General features: G+C 39.4%; 1 protein-coding gene across 15 annotated transcripts in view; it reads right to left on the reverse strand.

Annotated features, from left to right (window-relative positions):
* Positions 1–25,527, reverse strand: part of R3HDM1 (R3H domain containing 1) — a 114,633-nt gene that overhangs the window by 15,386 nt on the left and 73,720 nt on the right. For all 15 annotated transcript variants that reach the window (XM_067742085.1, XM_067742078.1, XM_067742073.1 and 12 more), the window contains 2 exons: positions 22,697–22,848; positions 20–123 (listed from right to left, as the gene is read on the reverse strand). In XM_067742085.1, coding sequence (XP_067598186.1) covers positions 20–123; positions 22,697–22,848 — 256 coding nt within the window. The remainder of the gene's footprint in view (positions 1–19; positions 124–22,696; positions 22,849–25,527) is intronic.

Raw genomic sequence — 25,527 nt, forward strand, 5'->3', positions numbered from 1 at the left:
TCCAATTGTCTATTCATACCTGCACACTGGTGGCCTTGAAGCTGCTGGGAATTGCATGGTGAAGTAGTTCGAGGCAACTGTACTTGTTCTGATCCTGGAGGTTGCAAGTAACCCACTGAGGAGCTACGGGGAAAAAAATCAAACATACACAAAAACACAGCACAATGAGATGGAGATGACTGTAAAGATTCTTTGAATGAACAGTCCTATAAATTTATTTAAATAAAATTATTTTTCAAGTAGGTCAGCTTAGTAAAAGTCAAAACTAACTCTTTTCTAAACTGAGAGTTATAAATAATTACTTTTTGGATAAAAATCACCTTGTTTTTGACAATAACACAGATTTTTAAAAATAACTCCTGATTTCATTGCTCTTATTCTTTTACGACTTATTCTAAATATGATTTTTGTACTGTTCAAATAATTATTTTAAAAAGAAGAAAAATAACTCACTAATTTTACAGAATAAAAAGGTACTTTATTTGGATCTCACTAAGCTATACTTTAGAAGAGAGAATATGCAGTTAGACAATGACGAGACTCAGAAAAAAATACGTTATTCCCTAAAAAATGTGCTATCTAAGGACATAAGGTACTATCTAAGGAATAAAATAAACAATAGAACATGATTCTGACATACTCTAATAGAAATACTGACAAAAATAGAAGGCTGTTATTGTAAAACCATTAAGCTATTACTGTATTTTTCAATGGTTAGTCTTTGAGAATCAAACTAATATGGGATTTGTAATATGTCTTTAAAGTTTTCTCCATTTAGCAATTTCAAGAAAATAGTGAAAATCATAGAGCAATACCGTGAATTCTTTCCGAGAATTCTCAAGGAATCAGAAATCTTAATTTATTATAAAACCCTGTTACCACCCTTTTTTAATCATTTAAATCAACTTTCTTTACATGGTATTTTATTTCTTAATCTAGCTTTAACAACTTTTTGCATTTACGGCTCACATAACTGCATCAAAAATACTACATTAGATCCAAGTACTGAATTACAGAAAAAACAGGGAGACATGTTAAACAACACCATGATGACACAATCAGTCAAATCCAGACTCTGGGACACTCTACAAGACAAATGTGTGAAAACATAAGCAGTACTTGTGAGGTAGCTGGTAATACAAAGACCAACTGGATATTGGATATAATTAAGAAATTAACTGTTAAATTTTTTAGAATGTGAAACAGTACTATTAAGTTAGGTAGGTTTAAAAAAACCTTTTAGGGATACCTATACTGAAATACTCGTGAATGAAAATAATATGATACCTGGGTTTATTTCAAAATAATATGGGAGGATGAAATAGAAGTTTAAATGAAAACAGATTAGTCATTAGTTGATAAATGTACAAGCTAAGTGATGCGTACATGGGGGTTCAGTACACTTCTGTTTACAATTATGTGTATTTAAAAATGTCTGTAGGGACTTTCCTGGTGGTCCAGTGGTAAAGAATCCGCCTTCCAATGTAGGGTGCGTGGGTTTGATCCCTGGTCCGGGAACTAAGATCCCGCATGCTGTGGGGCAACTAAGCCCGCGCGCCTCAACGAGAGAGCCCAAGTGCTGCAAACTACAGAACCCACGTGCTCTGGAGCCCTTGCGCCACAACTACAGAGCCCACGTGCCCTGGAGTCTGCATGCCACAACTAGAGAGAGAAAACCGCACACCACAACTGGAGAGAAGCCCAGGTGCCACAGCTAGAGAGAAGTCCACACGCTGCAAAAATGAGCCTGTGCACCACAACCGAAAAAAAAAAAAAAAGAAAGAAGAAAAGATCCTGCACACCACAACAAAGACCCGAGGCAGCCAAAGGGGAAAAAAAAAAAAAAGGGACTTCCCTGGTAGCGCAGTGGTGAAGAATCTGCCTGTCAATGCAGGGGACACGCGTTTGATCCCTGGTACGGGAGGATCCCACATGCCTCAGAGTAACTAAGCCCGAGCGCCACAACTACTGAGCCTACACTCTGGAGCCCGCGAGCCACAACTACTGAAGCCCGCATGCCTAGACCCCATGCTCCACAACAAGAGAAACCACTGCAGTGAGAAGCCTGCACACCGCAACGAAGAGCAGCCTTCGCTTGCTGCAACTAGAGAAAACCCGCACACAGCAACGAAGACCCACGCAGCCAGAAATAAATAAATTTATTAAAAACAAACAAACAGGGCTTCCCTGGTGGCGCAGTGGTTGAGGGTCCACCTGCCAATGCAGGGGACGCGGGTTCGTGCCCCGGTCCGGGAGGATCCCACATGCCGTGCAGCAGCTGGGCCCGTGAGCCATGGACGCTGGGCCTGCGCATCTGGAGCCTGTGCTCCGAAACGGGAGAGGCCACAGCGGTGAGGGGCCCGCGTACCGAAGACAAACAAAAACAAAAACACCCAAACAAACAAAAACATTAAAAAAATGTACCAAGGAACTTAAAAACAGTCATATCTTATGATCTATTAATCCCACTCTAAAGATCCTATAAAAATGAAGAAATTCAAGTTGCTCACCAGGGTTAACAAATTATTGTATATTCATAAAATCAAACATTAAAAATTATATTTACAAAGAAATTTTTAATGACGTGAAAAACCCTACACCACACGAACAAAAAATATCCAATAGTACCACAACTATGTTAAAACTACATACAAAGACTTCCTTGGTGGCGCAGTGGTTAAGAATCCGCCTGCCAATGCAGGGGACATGGGTTTGAGCCCTGATCCGGGAAGATCCCACATGCCGCGCAGCAACTAAGCCCGTGTGCCACAACTACGGAGCCCGCGTGCCACAGCTACTGAAGCCCGTGTGCCTAGAGCCCGTGCTCTGCAACAACAGAAGCTACCACAATGAGAAGCCCGTGCACTGCAACAAAGAGTAGACCCGCTTGCCGCAACTAGAGAAAGCCTGCGCGCAGCAACAAAGACCCAACACAGCCAAAAATAAATACATAAATAAATTTATTTTAAAAAACCAAAAAAAACTACATACGAAAAGAAAAAAGATTGAGAGAATAATATGAACATGACAGTAGCAGTTAACTTTTCCAAAAATGCACACATGCATTTAATAATTCTAATCACTAAAAATACCCTATGAAAACTGCCTGACAAGTTCAACTTTTAAATGCTGTATCAGGGATTTAATATCAACTAATAATCTGAATCTCCTTCAGAAGAAGTCACAGTATGCCCTGTGAAGTCAATTACACTGATCTTCTGAAATATAAGTCACCTTCAATTCATTTGAGGGGTAGACCTCAGTCAGGTTTGCTGTCTCTGGAAGAAAATATTAGCTTTCTGCCTTATAAGCTCTTTGCAATTCAAGGTAGCTTCTACCTTATGTATTTTAGTGATGAGGATATCTAGCTAGGACAATATAAACCAACCCTCAACCAATTAGAATTTGACCAAACTATATGCTCAATTAATGAAAATAAATGCCAAATAAAACTTTTATTGTACAATATTTGGAGTTTTCCTTATATGCAAATGGCCAATTTTTCTAGGCTTTCTGGTTAAATGTTTATATTCCTAGAAGTATTCATTTATAGCTCACCTATTTCCAATGTGAAAGATTAAAAAAACCTGAGTATACTAAAAAACAGAGAAGAGAAAACACTTAAAAGCAAAACAGAAATGGTGTAGGGACATCTGGGATAAGATTGTTGTGTTCACTGAGAACTGAATCTACTTTGTGTTTCCCGGCAGCTAAGACAAGTTGGTGAACCCAGAGGATACTAAGACTCTGCCAGGAAGACAAAGGAAGCAAACATTTAAGCCTCTGGCAGACGCTGGGTTACAGGCGTATCATAATTGTATTCTATGTTGAATTTAAAGCACATAGTTAATTATAGAGGAATTTAGTCCTTTGATAGAAGACATGAAACGCAGTTCATAATTTTACCAGAAAACTGAGAAGCTGAGGGGGAAATCTTGCCTGAAGAGAGGATTACTTCCTGTTAAAAAATAGGTAGGGGGCTTCCCTGGTGGCGCAGTCGTTGGGAGTCCGCCTGCTGGTGCAGGGGACGTGGGTTCGTGTCCCGGTCCGGGAGGATCCCGCATGCCGCGGAGCGGCTGGGCCTGTGAGCCGTGGCCGCTGGGCCTGCACGTCCGGAGCCTGTGCTCCGCAACGGGAGAGGCCACGGCAGGGAGAGGCCCGCGTACCGCCAAAAAAAAAAAAAAAAAAAAAAGGTAGGATGTAGAATTACTTGCAGTAAGGGCTAACATTTTCCTTAAAATGAACTTTGTAGTTTTCAAGTACCTGAATGAGACCCAAGGGTCTGCACTGCACATTTCACATAAAAGATGCCTTTGGCTTGAGAAATATAAGGGTAGCTCTTATCAAACACAATCAACCACAAAGATATCTGTGGTGCTCCTGGGAGGATGACTGAGTTTGAGAAGGGCCATACTCTAACCACCCCAGTAGTATAAACTGGTTATTATCAAGCAGCTCTGTCAGTGCAGAGCTAACGGATGTATCACTTTAGTAGCTCACTGAAGTGGCAGCAAACATTCACCAAACAGTAATTTTAGCTTTAGTATAGCTGATCCTAAGGTGCTCTTTTTAACAATTCCTGAGCTGCTTATTAAGTCTGTGAGACCGTAAAATTGTCACTGGCACTGAGGACGATGCTTGTATGCCTGTGTGATACAGCTGAAGAACAGGTATCCCATTCCTCAAACAGCTTCATAAAATCTTTTAAATATAATTTCAAAAGACAGGATGCCAGAACAGTATAATTTCTTCTTTTCTGAATCAAATTTCACCAATTAGAGACTGACTTCTGGCATGACAGCATGAGTTTACCGATCTGCTCTCCCCACTGAAAGCTATAAAAAAGCAACCATTGAAACACTATGGAAATGATCCTAAGGATGAAGAGCAAACTAGAAACATCTATTCAAGAACATGTATGAAAACTCAGTAAGAAAAGTGAGTTTGGGGCTTTCCTGGTGGCGCAGTGGTTCGGAGTCCGCCTGCCGATGCAGGGAACACGGGTTCGTGACCCGGTCCAGGAAGATCCCACATGCCGCGGAGCGGCTGGGCCCGTGAGCCATGGCCGCTGAGCCTGCGCGTCCAGAGCCTGTGCTCCGCAACGGAAGAGGCCACAACAGTGAGAGGCCCGTGTACCGAAAAAAAAAAAACCAGAAACAAACACGAAAAGTGAGTTTGATATTTGAACCAATACTGCTCCTTCCTGCCCCTCCCAGTTTAGTGAAGTACAGACTCTACTCCAGACAGCTGTAGCCAAGAACACAGAGCTCCCTCTCCCCACAGCACCAGAGGGAGGATTTCTTCCTAGGAGGAGTGGTATGTCAGCTTTCTCATCCTGCCCTCAGGTACCTGCTGCTGAAGCTAAATCTGGGGTGAATGAACATGAGAGGCGGGAACTCCTTTCCACCCAACCTCCACTTGTACAACAGAGGGTCTACTGTGGGTGTGATATGCAGAGAATACTGGGGCCCTGGCCTGATCACCCTTGCCCCAGCTCCTGAAGTGGTGATTTTTCACACTAGGAGAGGTAAGCCAGTGATCCTAGGCTGTGGTCTCCCCACCCTCTACCAAGTGCTCAGCTCATAGGATAGGGTGTCACTTTTAGAGAAGCTAATCACTGTCCTAATCTCCAGCTTCTGAGCCCTGGCTCAGAGATTTTTCTGGGGAGAAAAGAGGCTATAAAACAGCACCTAATGTATTCTCCAAAGAACTGTCTTTTTAAAAATTTATTTATTCATTTATTATTTTTGGCTGCGTTGGGTCTTCATTGCTGTGCATGGGCTTTCTCTAGTTGTGGCGAGCGGGGGCTACTCTTCGTTGTGGTGCATGGGCTTCTCATTGAGGTGGCTTTTCTTGTTGCAGAGCACAGGCTCTAGGCGCACAGGATTCAGTAGTTGTGGCTCACGGGCTCAGTAGTTGTGGCTTGTGGGCTCTAGAGTGCAGCCTCAGTAGTTGTGTGCATGGGCTTAGTTGCTCTGCAGCATGTGGGATCTTCCTGGACCAGGGCTGGAACCTGTGTCCCCTGCATTGGCAGGCGGATTCTTAACCATTGCGCCACCAGGGAAGCCCTCCAGCTTTTGTTTGTTTGTTTGTTTGTTTGTTTTTGCGGTAGGCGGGCCTCTCATTGCCATGGCCTCCCCCGCTGCGGAGCACAGGCTCCGGACGCGCAGGCTCAGCGGCCATGGCTCATGGGCCCAGCCGCTCCGCGGCATGTGGGATCCTCCCGGACTGGGGCACGAACCCACGTCCGCTGCATCGGCAGGCGGACTCCCAACCACTGCTCCACCCGGGAAGCCCTCCAGCTTTTATTAATTACAAATAATACTGCAGTGAACACCTTTAGCATTATCTTTGCACCTTTGTGCTGGTATTTCAACCAGATAAATTTCTAGAAATAGAACTACTGGATTAAAGGCGGATTCTTAACCACTGCACCACCACGGAAGCCCCAAAAGAACTGTCTTTAATTGCAACAGAGTGGGACGAAGTTCAAGCCTACAGGTGCTTTCAGGAACAGTGATGATTGTGGTAAAGACAACTGGGAGGAGATTCAAGATTCAGGCTAAACTGTAGGCTTGCTAGTTTGCAAGAGGGAAACAGGTAAAAAGACAGCAGGAATGAGCCTTCCTTATGTCAGAATAAAAATCAAATATTGACTACAGAAACTTTTTCTTCAGAGGAGACAGATTTTGATTGAATTACTTTGTAGAGCAATTTATGAGTCAGTTCATTATTGAAAACAACAGGGTAATCAGCTAGCAGTTAGTGGATGCTGTCAAGGAAAAAGAGAAACAAGAGTCCAACCGAAACCACTATGATTCCAGGATGACTGTGAGAATACCCAAAATAGTTTTCCCTGCTTGAGGAAAAAAATCAGAGGCTGAACATTTGCTGGTGGTGGGAGGTTTAAATAGACTTCATTAAAATAATCCAGTCAGTCACTAAACAAATTAACAAGTGAACAACAATAACCAGACCTGCTACAATACATTATCTAAGATGTCTAATTAAAAAAAAAATTACAAGGCATGAAAATAAACAGTAAGGTGTAATCCATACTTTGGATGCAAGCAGGGAACAGAAACTGCCTGTGAGAAAGAAAGAAACTGCCTGTGAGAAAGAACAGATTTTTCACATTTATCAGAAAGGCCGTAAAGTAGCCATTACAGACATGTTCACAAAACCAAAGGAAACCATGCATAGGGAAGTAAAGAAGGAATGGTGACAAGGTTGCATTAACAAATAGAGAATATTGGGACTTCCCTGGCGGCACAGTGGTTAAGAATCCGCCTGCCAATGCAGGGGACACGGGTTCGAGCCCTGGTGGAGGAAGACAGATTAAAAGAGATTATATAAGTTAAAGAACAGAGAGAAAAAGGAACACAGAAAAAAGAGCTTCAGAGAAATGTGGGGTGTTGTTAAACAATCCTACACATGTATAATGGGATTATCAGAGAGGAGAGAAAGCAGCAGAAATGACATTCTAAGAAATAATGGCTGAAAACATCCCAAATTTATTGAAAAACAATAACCTACTCATCCAGAAACCTCAACAAACTCTAAGCAGAATAAATGCAGAGATCCAAAGAGATACCATAGTAAAAATGCTGAAAGTCAAAGACACGCAGCAAGAGAAAAATGACTAGTTACTTATAATGTAACCCCAGTAAGATTAACAGCTAACTTCCCAGCAGACAAGATGAAGGTCAGAAGGCAGTGGGAAAACATATTCAAAATGGTCAAGGGAAAAACCTGTTAACAAAGATTCCTATATCCAGCAAAGCTATTTTTCAAAATGATGGCAAAACTAAGACTTTCCTTAGTAAATACAAACTGTGAATTTGTTGACGGCAATAGGCACTTTACAATAGGCACTAATTAGAACAAACACAAAAAGATAAAGAGTACAGTATTATGGACTTGGGACTTTGGGATTATGGACTTTGGGATGCTTGCATCCCTCCCAAATTCAGATGTTGAAACCCTAACCTCAATGTAATTGGTATTTGGAGATGGGGCCATGAAGAGGTAACTAGGTTAGATGACGTCATGTGGGTGGAGCCCTGGTCCAATGAGATTAGTGCTCTTATAAGAAAAGACATCAGAGAACTTGCTCTTCCTCTGCTTGCACAGGCTGAAGAAAGGCCAAATGAGCCCACAATGAGAAGGTGGCCATCTGCAAACCAAGGCGAGAAGCCTCGCCAGATATCAACCCTGCTGGTACCTTGATCTTGGATTTCCAGTCTCCAGAACAGTGAGAAAATAAATTTCTGTTGTTTATGCCACCCAGTCGTTATGGCAGCCTGAGCAGACTAATACAACCAAGAACAGGTAATTATGTAATTGGAAAGACTGTAGAAATGCGTATTTTCCCTCCTTTCTTCTGATTTTAGAGGCAAGTGTATAAAATAATATGTATATAATATAATGTTGGGCCTATAACATATACAAATGTAACATATTTGCCAATAATAGCATGAAGGATGTGGGTGGGAACAAAGCTGTATGGGCTAAGGAAATGCCTACTGATGGTAAGGTAATAGTTATAACAATGTATTGTGTTTGTAATATTAATATAATATGTATAACAAGAATACCAGACAAAAAGGGGAGAAAGAGAATAGAGCAGTGTAGCAGTAACTTTTCTTTATATCACTAGAATTAAACTAGTGTAAATCAGAAGCTGACTTGGATAAGTTAAGATATATATGGTAAATCCTAGAAAAACCACTAACAAAAACCCTCTAGAAAAGTAAAATAGAAAGAAAGAAATTAAAATGCTACATTAGGAAATATTCATTTAATGCAAGAGAAAGCAGGAAAAGGAAGAATAAAAAAACAAACACAGGAGATAGAAAACAAAAAGCAAAATGGCAGACATAAGCCAAGTACATTAATAATAACATTAAATGTGAATGGATTAAATGATTCCATCAAAAGACAGAGATTGTCAGGATAAAAAATGATCCAACTATATGCTGTCTACAGGAGACACAAAGGCTGAAAATAACAGGATGGCAAAAGATATATCACACAAACAGTAACCACAAGAAAGCTGGTATGTCTATATTAATATACGACAAAACAGACTTTAAAACAAAAACTGTATGAGATAAAGAAAGCATTTCATAATGAAAAAGGGTCAGGGAAATATAATAGTTGTAAACGTATCAGCTCCTAGTAAAGGAGCACCAAAATACATGAAACACACACTGAAAAGAATGTAAGGAGAAATATACAATTCAATGATAGTAGCTGGAGATTTGAACACTCCACTTGCCTTTTTTTTGGCCACACCGTGTGGCTCGTGGGATCTTAGTTCCCAGACCAGGGATTGAACCCAGGCCCACGGCAGTGAAAGCAGGGAGTCCTAACCACTGGACTGCCAGGGAATTCCCAACACTCCGCTTTCAATAATGAATAGAACAACAATACAGCAGATCAACAAGGAACAGAAAACCTGGACAACACTATAAACTAATTAGACCTAAGAGACATCTACAGAACACTCCATCCAACAATAACAGAATATACAATCTTTTCAAGTGTACGTAGAATATTCTCCCGATAGACCATATGCTGGGCCATAAAATGAACCTCAGTAAATTTAAAAGGATAGAAATAATACAAAGTATGTTCTCCAACCACAATGGAATGAAATTAGAAATAAACAGCAGGAAAAAACTTGGGACACACACAAGTAAGTAGAAATTAAACACCACAATACTATGTTACCAATAGGTCAAAGAAGAAATCAAAATAGAAACCAGAAAATACTTTGGGATGAACGAAGATGAAGATACAACATGCCAAATCTTATGGAATGCCACTAAAGCAGTGCTTAGAGGGAAACTTATAGCTGTAAATGCCAATATTAAAAAAGAAGAAAGATCTCAGATCAATAACCTACACTTCCATCTTAAGACATTGGGTGGAGGGCTGGGGGACAGATCACCAAACCAAAAGCAAGCCAAAGGAAGTAAATAAGAAAGATTACAATGGGAATAAACAAAACAGAGAACACAAAAACAAGATGAAAATCAGTAAAACCCAAAAGCTGGTTCACTGAAAAGATCAACAAGATTGACAACTTTTTGTTAAATTGACCAAGAAAAAAAGAGAGAAAACTCAAATTACCAGAGTCAGAAATGAAGAGGGGAGATTATTAGACTACAGAAATAAAAAGGATAATAAAATAGTATGCAAAATTGTATACCAAGAAAATAGATCAAATTCCCAGAAATATACCAACTGCCAAAACGAACTCAAGTAGAAACAGATAATCAGAATGGATCTATAACAAGTGAAGAGATTGAAGTAGTAATCATAAAACAACTTACACACACACACACACACACACACACACACAAGCCCCTGCATAGAAGGTTTCACCACTGAATTCTATCAAACATTTAAAGAAAAATTAACAATAATTCTTCATAAACTCTTCCAAAAAACATAGAAAAGAACACTTCCCAACTCATTCTATATTACCCTAATACTAAAACCAGACAAAGGCACCACAAGACCACAGACCAATAACTCTTATGAATATAAATGCTAAAATCTGACCAAGTGTGATTTATCCCAGGAATGCCAGGGTCATTTAATATCTGAAAACCAATTAATGTAATACATTATATTTTCTCAACATGATACAGAGTACCTATGAAAAACCCACAACTAACATCTTTATTAAGGTGGAAGACTGAATGCTGTCTAGTCACGAAGGAGACAAGGATGTCAGCTCTCACTACTTGTATGGAACAGTGTACTAAGCGTTCCAACCAGAGCAATAAGGCAAGAAAATGAAATAAAAGGTACCCAAATTGAAAAGGAAGAAATAAAACAATTTCTTCACAGATGAATATGGAAAATCCCAAGAAATCTATTTAAGAAGTATTATAACTAGTAAATGAGTTCAACAAAGTTGTAGGATACAGGATCAGTACACAAAAAATAATCTGCATCTCTATACACTTCCAATGAACAATCAAAATGAAATTAAAACAATTCCATTCATAGTATCATCATGAAGAATAAAACACTTAGGAATAAGTTTAATAAAACAAGTGAAAAATCAACTCTAAAAACTACAGAAGCATTGTTGAAAGAAATTAAAGATCTAAATAATTGAAAAACATCCCATGTTCATGGAATGGAAGAATTAACATAGTTAAGATACCAATTCTCCAAATTAATCTACAGATCTGACACAATCTCCATCAGAATCCCAGTTGACTTCTTTGTGGAAATGGATAAACTGATTACAAAATTCATATGGAACTGCAAGGGACCCAGAATAGCCAAAACAATCTTGATAAGAGAACCAAACTGGAGGACTCACACATCCTGATTTCAAAACTTCATCAATACAGTGTGGCACTGGCACAGGATAAACAGATTAGTAGAAGAGCACTGACAGTCCAGAAATAAACCCAGACATCTATGATCATCTGATTTTCAATAAGGGTACCAAGACCATTCAATGGGGAAAGAACAGTCTTTTCAACAAATAGCACTGGGAAAACTAAATAGTTATGTGCAAAACAATGAAGTTGGATGCTTGTCTCATACCATATAAAAAATTAACTAAAAATGGATCAAAGATTTAAATGTCAGACCTAGGGGCTTCCCTGGTGGCGCAGTGGTTGGGAGTCCGCCTGCCGATGCAGGGGACATGGGTTCGTGCCCCGGTCCGGGAGGATGCCACGTGCCACGGAGCAGCTGGGCCCGTGAGCCATAGCTGCTGAGCCTGCGCATCCGGAGCCTGTGCTCTGCAACGGGAGAGGCCACAGCGGTGAGAGGCCCGCGTACCGCAAACCACCACCGCCCCCCCCCAAAAAAAAGATTTAAATGTCAGACCTAAAACTATAAAATTCTTAGAAGATATAGACATAAATCTTGGTGATCACAGACCTGGTAATAAATTCTTTGATATGATACCAAAAGCATGAGCAACAAAAGAAAAAAAGATTAAATGGACTTCATCAAAGTGAAAAACTTTTGTACTTGAAAGGACTGCATCAAGAAAGCGAAAAGACAACCCACAAAAAGAGAGAAAATATTTACAAATTATATATCTGTTAAAGGACCTGTACCAGAATATATGAAGAACTCTTACAATTCAACAATAAAAAGACACACAACCCAATTAAATTGAGCAAAGGATCTGAATATACATTTCTCCAAGGAAAATATACAAATGGCTTAAAAAGCACATGAAAAGACATTCAGTATTATTAGTCATCAGGAAAATCAAAATCAAAATCACGAGATATTACTTCACACCTACTAGAATGGTTATAATAAAAAAGTCAGATAATTAACAAGTATTAAAGGATGTGCAGAGGACTTCCCTGGTGGCACAGTGGTTAAGAATCCACCTGCCAATGCAGGGGACACGGGTTTGACCCCTGGCCCGGGGAAGATCCCACATGCCGCGGAGTAACTAAGCCCACGCACCACAACTAATGAGCCTGCATTTTAGAACCCGAGCGCCACAACTACTGAGCCCGCACACCACAACTACTGAAGCCTGCACACCTAGAGCCCGTGCTCTGCAACAAGAGAAGCCACTGCAATGAGAAGCACGTGCACCGCAATGAAGAGTAGCCCTCGCTTGCTGCAACTAGAGAAAGCCCGCGTGCAGCAACAAAGACCCAACGCAACCAAAAATAAACAAAATAAATAATTTATATTAAGAAAGAAGCATGTGGAGAAATTAGATCACTCATGCACTGCTTATGGAAATGTAAAACGTTGCAGCTGCTTTGGAAAACATCATCCTCAAATGATTAAACATACAGTTACCACATGACCCAGTGATTCCACTCCCAAGTATATACCTAAGAGAAATGAAAACAGATGTCTACACAAAAATGTACAAACTAACGTTTACAGCAGTAGTCAAAGGTGGAAACAACCCAAATGTCCATCAACCGACAAATGGATAAACACAATGTGATGTATCCCTACCATGGAGTATTATTCAGCTATAAAAAGGAGTAACCTACTGGTAATATGCTACAACATGGATGAACCTTAAAAACATTACGCTGAGTGAAAGCAGCCAGTCACAAATGACTACACATAATTCCATTGATATGAAATGTCCATATCAGGGAACTCTACAGAGACCGAAAGTAGATTAGTGGCTAGGAGATGATGGTGGTGGTGGAGGGAGTTGGAGGGTGATAGCTAAAGAGTACGGAGTTTCCTTTTTTTCCCCCTTCATCAGTATATTCACATTAAAATTTTTAAAACTGTGATGAAATACACATAGCATACAATTTATCAACTTAATCGTTTTAAGCATATAGCTCACTGCCATTAAACACATTCACATCGTTTCACAATCATTACCACCATCCATCTCCAGAACTCTTCATCTTGCATAACTGAAAATGAACCCATTAAATGGCAACTCCCCATTCCTCCTTTCCTCAGCCCCTGGCAACCACCATTCTACTTTCCGATTCTATTCATTTGATGACTCTAGGTAACTCAAATAAGTAGAATTATACAGTATTGGTCCTTTTCTGACTGGCTTACTTCACACAGTATAATGTCTTCAAGATTCATCCATGCTGTAGCATGTGACAGAATTTCCTTCCTTTTAAAGACTGAATAATATTCCACTGTATGTGTACACCACATTTAATTTATCCATTTATCTGCTGATGGACACTTGGTTTGCTTCTACTTCAGGGTTTTGTTTTTTCTTTATAAATTTATTTATTTTATCTTTGGCTGTGTTGGGTGTTCGTTGCTGCGTGCGGGCTTTCTCTAGCTGTGGCAAGTGGGGGCTACTCTTCGTTGTGGTGCGCAGGCTTCTCGTTGTGGTGGCTTCTCTTGTTGCGGAGCATGGGCTCTAGAGCGCAGGCTCAGTAGTTGTGGCGCGTGGGCTTAGTTGCTCCACGGCATGTGGGATCTTCCCGGACCAGGGCTCAAACCCGTGTCCCCTACATTGGCACGTGGATTCTTAACCACCGCGCCACCAGGGAAGCCCTACTTCAGGGTTTTTGTTTGTTTTTCCGGAGAGAAAAATGTTCTAAAATTGACTGTGGTGATGGTTGCTGCACATCTGTGAATATACGAAAAACTATTAAGCAGTACACTTAAGTGGGTGAATTGTATGGTATATGAATTTTACCTCAATAATGCTGTTTACAAAAAAGATAAATAAGGAAATAGTAGAACGGACAAAAACGGTGCATATGTAAAAGGTACACACAAAGAAGTCATATTATATGAAGTCACCCACAAAATGGTTGATGATTTAGGAAAAGTAATAGTATTCAGAACCCTACATAAAAATGTCATTGCTATCATTCATCTCTTCTCTTTATGGTTTTGCAAATATAATGACTGTTATTTCAAATTATTATTATTTTTGATGGGAGAATAGGACCCAGTGTATTCTTCTTAAGCAATAATTAGTTCACTTGAAAAGCAAGTCTCACATGTGCTACAGTTTTTAGTGACTACTAAAGATGATGTCATTGAAAACTGATGAATATTTGGCAAGGTGTGCTTTGGTTTTCTGCCTTTTTAAACCATCTGACGTCTTACTGCCAGTGATAGTCAAACAAACTTCCTGAACTTAATAACATTGCTTAGTAGACATGTGCTGTGTTCCCTGAAGATGCTGTAAGTAATCGATATAATCCATTTGGGGACTATAGTAGTCTGGGTATCACACGTTTAATTCTTTAATAATGAATTAAAGAGACTGAAGCGGGTAACAAAAAACAAGCACTCTGAATCTCAATAGTCCCAATGACTGATTCACCATCTGTGACAACCTGAGCAAATTTCACCAGAATTTAAACCAAATTTAATCAGCCTAGCAGAAAAAATTAAAATTAAAAATGAAAGTAAACTATTCAAAGGTTACTCCATATTTCTCTTGGATCATTTTTGTTGGATTTTCCTATGAATAACAACATTTTTTACAACTTGTTTTTGGAGCAATTTTAATTTTGGGGGTGGATTATATTTGTGGTAAACCTTTTAGAGGTAGAATTACAGAATAAAAAAGTACAGCAGTTTCATGTTTTGTTAAATATCATCAGACTGATTTATAGAATCAGTTTTCATATACCTAGCACCCAGCAATGTTTGTCTCTCTGCTTAGTGTTAACTGTTTTGTCCTCCTTTTTTGGTTAAGGTTGCCTTAGTTCTCATTTCTTAAGATTGTTGGGGAGAGTGAACATTTTCTCATGTGATAATTTATTATTAGTTCTTGTCAAATGGGTGAAGTACTTATTTCCATGAATTATTTGTGGAGTTCATTCTAGAACTCCACAAATAATTATCATTAATATTATCATTCTAGAACATACAGAAGTGATACAAATGTTTATAAGCTTTTATCAGACATCTGTCACATTTCCCCACATCTTGATGTTTTCTTTTTGAAATCTATCTTAATGTAACTGTGCTGAATCTTTATATCAAAACAACCTTTAAAACATTCATCTACTCTTTGATAACACACTTCATATCTTGAATCCTAAATCAGTGAGAAAAATAAAGCAGTCAGAAAAGTATTTTCATAAACTCTTCACCACACCTATCTACATACTAGTATCTGAGCCCATGCACTCTGCTTTTCCTCCATTTACCATACGCAAATCCTCTGCATTTTATTTATGGCTAACCGACTTTCCATTTGAGTGTTTACTCTCATCCGCCTTGAGGACCTTACAACTCTACCCCCTCTCTCCTATAGCAACACACCTCTTTCTGGTGTCTTTCATTTTAGCATGCAAACACTTCTTTTTTCAATTAAGAACAGGACACTCTCTCTTAACCTCATTTTCCCCTCCCATATACTACTGAAATTCAATGCTCCCTTTAGGGATGCAATTCTCAAAAGTTGTCTCTATTTAGTGTCTCCAGTTCCTCTCCTCCCATTCTCTTGCCCCTTATCTCTTAAAGTCTTCCCCCATAGTTAATGATTTTATTACCTATTTAGGGGTTTGAAATATATATACAACAAGAGTACCCAGAAATATATTATACATTTTAAAGAATTATAAGATGAAGAACTATGTAACCTCCATTTGGATTAAGAAAAGGACATCACTAAGTTTCCACAACTTTCCTCACCATGTACCTCTAACTATTGTATAGCAGTGCTCCACACGTAGGTTTAACTTTTTAAACAAATTGTTTCTGAAGGTGTTTTTTTTTTAAATTACTGAGGTGTGAGAATTCTTCATATCCTCTCTACAGAAGTACTTTTTCAGATATTTGATTTCCCAGTCAGTATATTGTTTGACTTTTCATTTTTATTCTGTTGTGTAGCCAGTTTCCAACTGGTATAATTTTCTTACTGTCTGAAAGACTTCCTTTAACATTCCTTGCAGTGCAGGTAAGCTGGTGATTAATTGTTTCAGTTTTTGCATGTTTGAAATAGTCTTTATTTCATATTTGTTTCTGAAAAATATTTCTACTGGTACAGAATTCTGTTTTTTCTCTCATAACCCCAAATACAGATGTTGTACCACTGTCTTCTGGCTTGTATTGTTTCTAACAAGAAGTCTATCGAAGTCTTATCTTTGTTCCTCTATATGTAACGTGTCTTTTTTTCTCTGGCTACTTTTACAATTTTCCCTTTATAACGTTTTGAAAAGTTTCCTCCATATTTCTTTTGCCTGAGTTTGTTGAACTTTTTGGATATGCAGGTTTATGATTTTCATAAATTTTGAAACATTTCAGCCATTACTATTCAAATATTTTTTTGTCCGCCCTTTACCTCTCTTTGGAGGATGCCAATTGCACATGCATTAGGCCCCCTGAAAAGCACTGATGCTCTGTTCATTATTTCCTAGTTCTTCTTCCTCTGTCTGAATTTTATACTGGCATTGTTTCAGTCAGTTTCAATTGACTGATTTTTCCTCATTATTGGCCTTATTAGTTTCTCACTTCCTTGCATACTTCCTGATTTTTGATTGGATGCCAGGCATTATGAATTTAACCTTGTTGACTGGTGGATATCCTTGTTTTTTTTTTTGTTTGTTTTGGCCGTGTTGGGTCTTCATTGCTGTGCGCAGGCTTTCTCTAGTTGCGGCGAGCGTGGGCTACTCTTTGTTGCAGTGCATGGGCTTCTCACTGCGGTGGCTTCTCTTATTGCAGAGCACAGGCTCTAGGTGCGCAGGCTTCAGTAGTCGTGGTGTGCGGGCTCAGTAGTTGTGGCTCGTGGACTCTAGAGCACAGGCTCAGTAGCTGTGGGGCACGGGCTTAGTTGCTCTGTGGCATGGTATCTTCCAGGACCAGGGATTGGACCTGCGTTCCCTGCATTGGTAGGCGGATTTTTTTTTTTTTTTTTTTTTTGCGGTACACGGGCCTCTCCTTGCTGTGGCCTCTCCCGTTGCGGAGCACAGGCTCTGGACGCGTAGGCTCAGCGGCCATGGCTCACGGGCCCAGCCGCTCCGCGGCATGTGGGATCCTCCCAGAACGGGGCACGAACCTGTGTCCTGTGCATCGGAAGGCGGACTCTCAACCACTGCGCCACCAGGGAAGCCCGCAAGCGGATTCTTAACCACTGCGCCAGCAGGGAAGTCCCCCTTGTATTTTTAAATAATATTTCTGAGCTTTGTTCTGAGCCACAGTTATCTGGAGACAATTTAATCCTCTTGGGTCCTGCTTGTTTAAGGCAGGACCAGAGCAGCTTTTAATCTAAGGCTAATTGTCCTCCACTACTGAGACAGTATTCTTTTAAGTCCTCTACTCAATGCCTCATGTGTTATGAGGTTTTGACATACTGGCTGGTAGGAATTTAAACTCTTCCTGTCCTTGTGTGAGCTTCAGGGATTGTTCTGCCTGTTCCTTTTGAATGGTTCTTTTCCCTGCCTTGGGGAGTTTTTGCACATAAATGCACCAGTCAGAAATCAACTAAGACTCAAAAGGGTTCCACTTAGATCTCCAGAGCAACCTCTTTGTAACCCTCTTCTCTTCAGTATGCTGCCCTGCAAACTCTAAGCCACCTTGGCTTCCTGGGACTCCTAATTCCATCTCCTTAACTTAGACAGAGGGTCTTGCTTGGGTTCCTCCTCCCTGAGATGTGGCTAGGACACTCTCCCCAGGCAGCAAGCTGGAGCAATCGGAAGACTCACTTGTTTGTTTTCCCTCTCTCAGGGTTTACTGTCCCTCACTGCCTAATGAAAACTGTTGTTTCATGTATTTGTCTCTAGTTTTAAAGTTATGGTAGGAGGATAAATTTGGTTTCTACTACTCTATCATGGCTGGAAATGGAAATCAAGAGGATGTAGGTTTTTAAGATCCTTTCATCAACATGTCTGATATTGTCCCCAACACTGATAAGTAAAACACAGGAGTTGTTTTACACAGGAGTGTGAAACACAAGAGTTGTTTTACACAGCAGTATAAAACACACTCTCAAGGAATAGAAATTATTCACAAAATAAAATAAATAGAATATGCCAAAGGGGCACTTCCAACACAAACCTTTTCTGCTTCCTAAACTTGGAGTATCTCAGGGGATCGCTTGTTATCTAGGTTACCTATGGCCTGAAGAAATAACAAATAAAATGGCAAGCCATTCAAATTCTTGGGCTGTGAAGAAAGTCAGGATGGATTTTGAGAAACAATTTGGAAAAGCTTAAAATTTACTTGAGGAAGAAAGCTGTAAAAATCTAACGAATAATTCAAAAGTGGGTGGGAAGATTAAGAGGTGTACTCCTTTTTCCTTATGTTTAAAAAAAAAACTAACTGAATTTCTCCTTACATAAGTTCTTTGCCTTCTGTCTTTCAAAAAAGTACTACCTATTTTTGAATAAATACTCTTCTTGACCTTTTATCTGTAAGACTTCATGAACTGCAAAACTTGTAATTTCCTTCTTAGAGTTCTTTATTTGTTATTTTGGCCACATTGTGGGGCTGGCTTATTTATTTATTTATTCATCACAAATTATTTATTTACTTATTTTTGGCTGCATTGGGTCTTCGTTGCTGCATGTGGGCTTTCTCTAGTTGTGGTGAGCGGGGCTACTCTTCGTTGCGGTGCACGGGCTTCTCATTGCGGTGGCTTCTCTTGTTGCGGAGCACGGGCTCTAGGCACGCAGGCTTCAGTAGTTGTGGCATGCGGTCTCAGTAGTTGTGGCTCATGGGCTCCAGAGCACAGGCTCAGTAGTTGTGGCGCATGGGCTCAGGTGCTCCGCGGCATGTGGGATCTTCCCGGACCAGAGATTGAACCTGTGTCCCGTCTTGGCAGGTGGATTCTTAACTACTGCGCCACCAGGGAAGTCCCTGGTTCAATTTTGAAACCAGAGCTTACGAACAATGTAATTAAAAATATAGAAAATATAATGTTTAGAATATATGATTCCTAACAAATTTCACATATTATGTGTACACTGAAAAATAACTTGAATGAAGACACCAAAATTTAACAGTGATTATCTCTGAGTGGTGAGATTGTAGCTGATTTGCTTTTTCACCCTTTTTTACATTTTGAAAATTTTATATTTTCAAATTTTCTACAATGACTCTGTATTGTACGTATAATCAGGAAGACCCAAACGAGTTAAATAGAGAGAACACTCTTTTAACGGACAAAATGTAGATGCAGGAGAATTATTTTGCCCAATAGAAACTCACTGAGAGAGACTGAAAAATGAAAAGATTTTTGCATGAAATAACACCTCTCCTCCTTATTCTTTAAAGATATCTACTTAAAAATTATTAATCTAAAATAGAGACTTCCAAAAAAATAAAATAAAATAGAGACTTCCCTGGTGGTGCAGTGGTTAAGAATCCACCTGCCAATGCAGGGGACAAGGGTTTGAGCCCTCGCCCGGGAAGATCACACATGCCATGGAGCAACTAAGCCCGTGCGCCACAACTACTGAGCCTGCGTTCCGGAGCCCGTGAGCCACAACTACTGAGCCCGCATGCCACAACTACTGAAGCCCGTGCGCCTAGAGCCCATGCTCCACGACAAGAGAAGCCACTGCAATAAGAAGCTTGTGCACCTCAACAAAGAGTAGCCCCTGCTCGCTGCAACTGGAGAAAGCCCACGGGCAGCAAGAAAGACCCAATGCAGCCAAAAATAAATAAATAAATTTATATTAAAAAATTACTATTATCACTCATTTTTGGTGAGTTTACAAGAAATGGAATAGCTATAAGCATCCTCTTCCCTTCCTATTTAACATTATTTTTGTCCATATAACTTAATTTACTAATTAATTTTGCTGATAAATAAAAGCTGTTATATCAATGAAGAGAAAATAAACATTCTGAAAAGGCAGTGTTTTAGCACCAGAAGTAACTTTCTCATTACATTTTATTTCTCTAGGCTAAGTGTTAACAAATTCCCTTTTAATAACAACAGAAGTAAAAGTTCACTAAAACATGTGGTTCAGATTGAGACTCTGTTATTGACAATTATTTCAAAGGATGGCTGAGGCAAACAAAAAACCAAAATGCAAAACTAGAAGTTTAGGAGAAATTAAAGGAATCCAAAACAGTTCCAGAAGTAGGACAAAGGGGACACTAGAGGGATACTAGTTTACAAAATGAGGAAAAACAGACTATGCAGATGGAAAAGGGAAAAAGACTTAAAAGTAGGATTTCTTTTTCATTATTTCATAAAGATTCTGTGAAACCTTTTTTTTAGAGTTCTGAAAAATAAAGGTTACAGTCTCTTCAAGTTCCCCTCTCTGTACGCTAGCCCTTTGAGATTGCAGATCAAAGACAAAAGTATATTCTCCTTTTGAGTTTCAAGATAAAAATGGGAAAATAAATGGTAATACAAAAAAACCCCAAATGGGAGCATTTTGAAAATATTATCCAACTAGCCTGCCCATTTTCGCAGACTGTAGGAATGAAATTAGATTTTTCTCTACATCATAGACAGAAATACCATGATTTGTTGTAAAACTAGTTTCTCTGACCGGTACATGGCTTGCTGAAAGTGACAAGACACATGATTTGTATCAGGCTATGCTAAATGCTCATAGTACACATAACAACACAATCCAATCCAAACACAAAATTGCCTCAGTGATAACTGATTGGTTGAGCTGAAAGTAAAGATAATTCAAATTCCACTTTTCTGCATAAGGAGCCGCCACAAGAAAATGGATTGCTAAGCAACTCAAGCTAAGGAAGACATTTTTCAGAACAAAGCCTCCCTTAGTGTTCTTACAGAAATCTTATAATCTGGTAACGTTTTAGTATAAACATGAGTGTTTGGATCAGGACCCTATAGCTTAGAGTTTAAGATATACTTTCCCCCTGTGAACAAACTGAGATTTATTATAATTGCTGGTATGGAGTAATCGACACAGTTTTACCTTAGGACACTGGGTCTTGGATGAAATTTTACAATGACAGATATTATGACTTTCTTGCAAATGTGTAAAATATTACTGGGTTATGGAGACTTGTGCATAGCTGAAGTGTACAGATGAAAAAAAGGGCTGGTTAGCATAGGTCAGTGAGTCTCAACTCTTATTGCCAGAAGAATCACCTGGAAGGCTTTAAAAAATAATGGGAAATTTTAACACAGTATAAATTTCTATTTTCAGGACTTCCCTAGCAGTCCAGTGGTTAAGACTCCGTGCTTCCATTGCAGGGGACGCAGGTTCAATCCCTGGTCCGGGAACTAAGATCCTGCGTGCTGCACAGTGAGGCCCCCCCAAATTTTTTTTTTAAATTTTCACTGTGCAGCAGCTCTACCACAAAAGAGCTGGGGCTCATCATTGTATAAAACTCCAAAGTTGCCTGTGAGATTTCAACCAACTTGTTTAAAAAGCCTGGGCCTTTTCAGTTTGTGGTATCCACAGAGAGGAGGAAATACGTGAGTTCCTCAGGTGTGTATGTATGTGTGTTTATGACAACAAATAAAATGAGAGTCAAGTCCCCATTTTCCCAAACAGATTCAATGAAGCAAGTACTGCAACCCCTTCTTCACCTCTAAATACCATCTGTAACCATAACTGGGTGACAACCTCTTATCAGCAATTCTACCTTCAGACTCCTTATTAAAAAGAGCACCAAGGCTACTCTGGCAACCTTACAGAAATGTCATGAGAATAAATGAAAGACTGTAATCCACTCTGAACAGCAGACTAAAAGAACCCAACTCAAAGGAAGACTATTTTTTTTTTAACACATTAGGCTTATCAGAGAAGTTTCTGTTCTTTTAAGTTAAGTGGCTAATAGAATACTTCACGACTTGCTTTAATATAGACCTACTATCATTTGCTTCTCATATGCCTCCCTCCTCTTACTGATGAAAAAGGAGCTCCCCAGAGCCTGAAAGATTCCAGCAAGATATTTTGCTCTTGAAGTTATATACAGGAAATACATTCTCCCCAGACTCTTACAAAAACCTTAAATATTAACACATAAACGCTCTTAACTCTAAGATCTATGGCCAACTATTGATTCCACTTAGGTGAGTAAAAAGAGACTGGCCTACTACTTTCAGGCACATGAGAGAAAATTTGATTCTCCATTGGTTTACATATGGAATGCCCTGCTTATACTGATTTTGTTAAAAAAAATGCTAGATAAATAGATTGTATTGTAGTTTTTCTATTCTAGATTAGAGAATGATCTCAGGTAATGCCCCTTAGGCAACTTTAAAATTAGCAACAGACCACAATCCTGATAAACAATGAGGAGCTATAAGATTAGGCTTTTTATTCATACTCACCTTAAATTATTTTGTTGGCCAGGTGGAATGATGCTATAGTAAACTGGCATTCCTGCTGTAGGCATAGATCCTTGATTAGACTGATTAGGGAACATAACAGGCTGTTGATAAGTCTGATGGGCAATTCCTTGAGAACCTTGAGGCAGTGAAACCTAAAATTTGAAAGGCAATTTAAAGGCAAAAACGTTCTTTAAAACCTTGCAAATGTTAATGTCTCCAGCCTCCATAAACTTTCAAGTGTGAGCAGTTAGGAATAAGGTAAAACTGCCAATAAGCTGTCCTGATAAGTTAGTTACAGCATTACCACTTTATTTCAATGTTCCTTTTAGCTGGTTATTGTTTTTGGCTAGCATTTATCAATAGTACAGTAGGCTAGGAGTTATGACTCACATCCCAAAGTAGAAGTTATCTTATTATTTGTATTTTAAAAATTTATTTATTTAATTTTTGGCTGCGTTGGGTCTTTGCTGCTGCACACAGGCTTTCTTTAGTTGCAGGGAGCCAGGGTTACTCTTCGTTGTGGTGTGCAGGCTTCAGTAGTTGTGGCAGGCGGGTTCAGTAGTTGTGGCTCATGGGCTCTACAGCACAGGCTCAGCAGTTGTGGTGCACGGGCTTAGTTGCTCCGTGGCATGTGGGATCTTCCCGGACCAGGGATCGAAGCCATGTCCCCTGCATTGGCAGGTGGATTCTGAACCAATGTGCCACCAGGGAAGTCCCAGAAGTTATTTTAAAAAAGAATCAGTTTCCAAATAAGGATGACCCTTTCACATGGAAAGAGTAATGCAATTTACCTCAGGTAGAGAGAAGTAAAACTCAGATGGGGTACTAGTGAGATACACTGGATCAGAAAGTGTGAGCTCTGAAGCTTAAGATATCTAGATGTGATACTGACTCCATCAATTTTACTATATATGTGACACTGGGCAAACGACTTAACTCAGATTCTGAGGCCCCAGGGTTCATTATCTGCAAAAACAGGATGCCACCTCCACCTCAGGAGGGGTATCATCTCCATTATAATCTCCATTTACAGGATCTGGCACAGCAGGCATCTGATGAACAGTGGATCTTTCAATTCTCTGTTTTCCACATTCATCTACATAAAAACCACAAGAACATAATCAGGACTTCCCTGGTGGTGCAGTGGTTAAGAATCCGCCTGCCAATGCAGGGGACACGGGTTTGATCCCTGGTCTGGGAAGATCCCACATGCTGTGGAGCAACTAAGCCCGCGAGCCACAACTACTGAGCCCTCACGCCACAACTACTGAAGTCCACAGGCCTCGAGCCCATGCTCTGTAACAATATAAGACACTGCCATGAGAAGCCCGCGCAACACAACCAAGAGTAGCTCCCGCTCGCCGCAACTACAGAAAGCCCGCGCACAGCAATGAAGACCCAACGTGGCCAAAAATAAATAAATTAAAAAAAAAAAACGCAAAAAAACACATGAACATAATGGATTCATTTCTCTAGTTTCCAGTTTCTAAAACAGAAACCACAACGGCATAATGGTTTTGTAATTTACAAGTGCACCACATTAGTTGCATTACAATGATTTTGGTAAATAAAGCCTGTGTAAAAGCTTCTGATGATGATGTCAGCAACAGTAGTAACAGTGATGACAATCAAAGTTAACATTACCGAGTACTTACTACCATGTTCAGGTTCTGTTCCAAGAACTTTATGTATATTATTACATCAAGTCTTCCTAACAACCCTAAGAAGTTACTTTTATCATCCTTGTTTTGTAGAAGGGGTTAAAAATTGAGGTTAATAACTTGCCCAAGGTTGTATAGCTAGTAAGGAGAAAAGTCGGGGTTTGAACCCATGCCCACTGGCTCCACAGCCTTAGTTCTTTAACCACTTCATCATTCTCTATACCTGGGCTCTGTGATTTATAAGTTGATGATTAACTTCTAAGTCTTGCCTATATAACATGTTTCTAAACTAGTAACTAGTCCTTTCAAAATACACAGTAATCTCTTAAACTACTTTCAATTTGGCTCAGCAGCAAACATAAAGTTGTTGGTTTGATTTATCCAATTTTTTATGACAAAATATATTTCAGTCTTTTTGTCTACTGAGGCAGTGTAACATCCTAAGATTATTTCTGATTCTATCTAAGTTAGTGTATACGCAAGATCTAGGAAAAATGGCAACTCAATCTAGATGATTTAAGCTACAGAATAAATTTGTAACTAGTGGTAAAGAAAAAACTGAAGTACCAAAAGAGAGGAAACCGTACTTGAGAATGTACAGCCGCAGAATATACTCTACTGAGTAGATGACTTTTCAGGTTTATTATTTATTTGTTAATTTAAAATTTTATTTTTATTTTTTCAGCCGTGATGCACGACTTGCAGGATCTTAGTTCTCCGACCAGGGGTTGAACCCAGGCCCTTGGCAGTGAAAGCGACGAGTCCTAACCACTGGACTGCTAGGGAATTCCTTCGAGCTTATTTTTTAGATGACAGTTTATTACCACCTAGCTTATCTAACCAAATGTAGTAGGAAGCATGAAGCAGCCTGTCATTCACTGCTTATCAGAGCAATACATCTCACAGTCATTCACCCAGTGGAAGGATTACATGAAATACCATGAGAAAATAATTTATAACTTTTAAAAAAGTGTGCTATAGAAATGATAATAATTGTCTTAGCTCTGAAACACTTTCAGTATCTAGCTCCATTTTTAAAAACTACACTAACAAGGATGTAATTTATTTTAAACTTATATTTCTTTTTTTTATAGTTAATCCACCAGTTAATTTTCCAGTGTTAAACTAATCTTTCTTTTATTTATTTCTTTGTTTATTTATTTATTTAGT

The sequence above is a fragment of the Pseudorca crassidens genome, chromosome 6 (genome assembly GCF_039906515.1).
Source record: "Pseudorca crassidens isolate mPseCra1 chromosome 6, mPseCra1.hap1, whole genome shotgun sequence".
In the NCBI taxonomy this organism is placed as follows: domain Eukaryota; kingdom Metazoa; phylum Chordata; class Mammalia; order Artiodactyla; family Delphinidae; genus Pseudorca; species Pseudorca crassidens.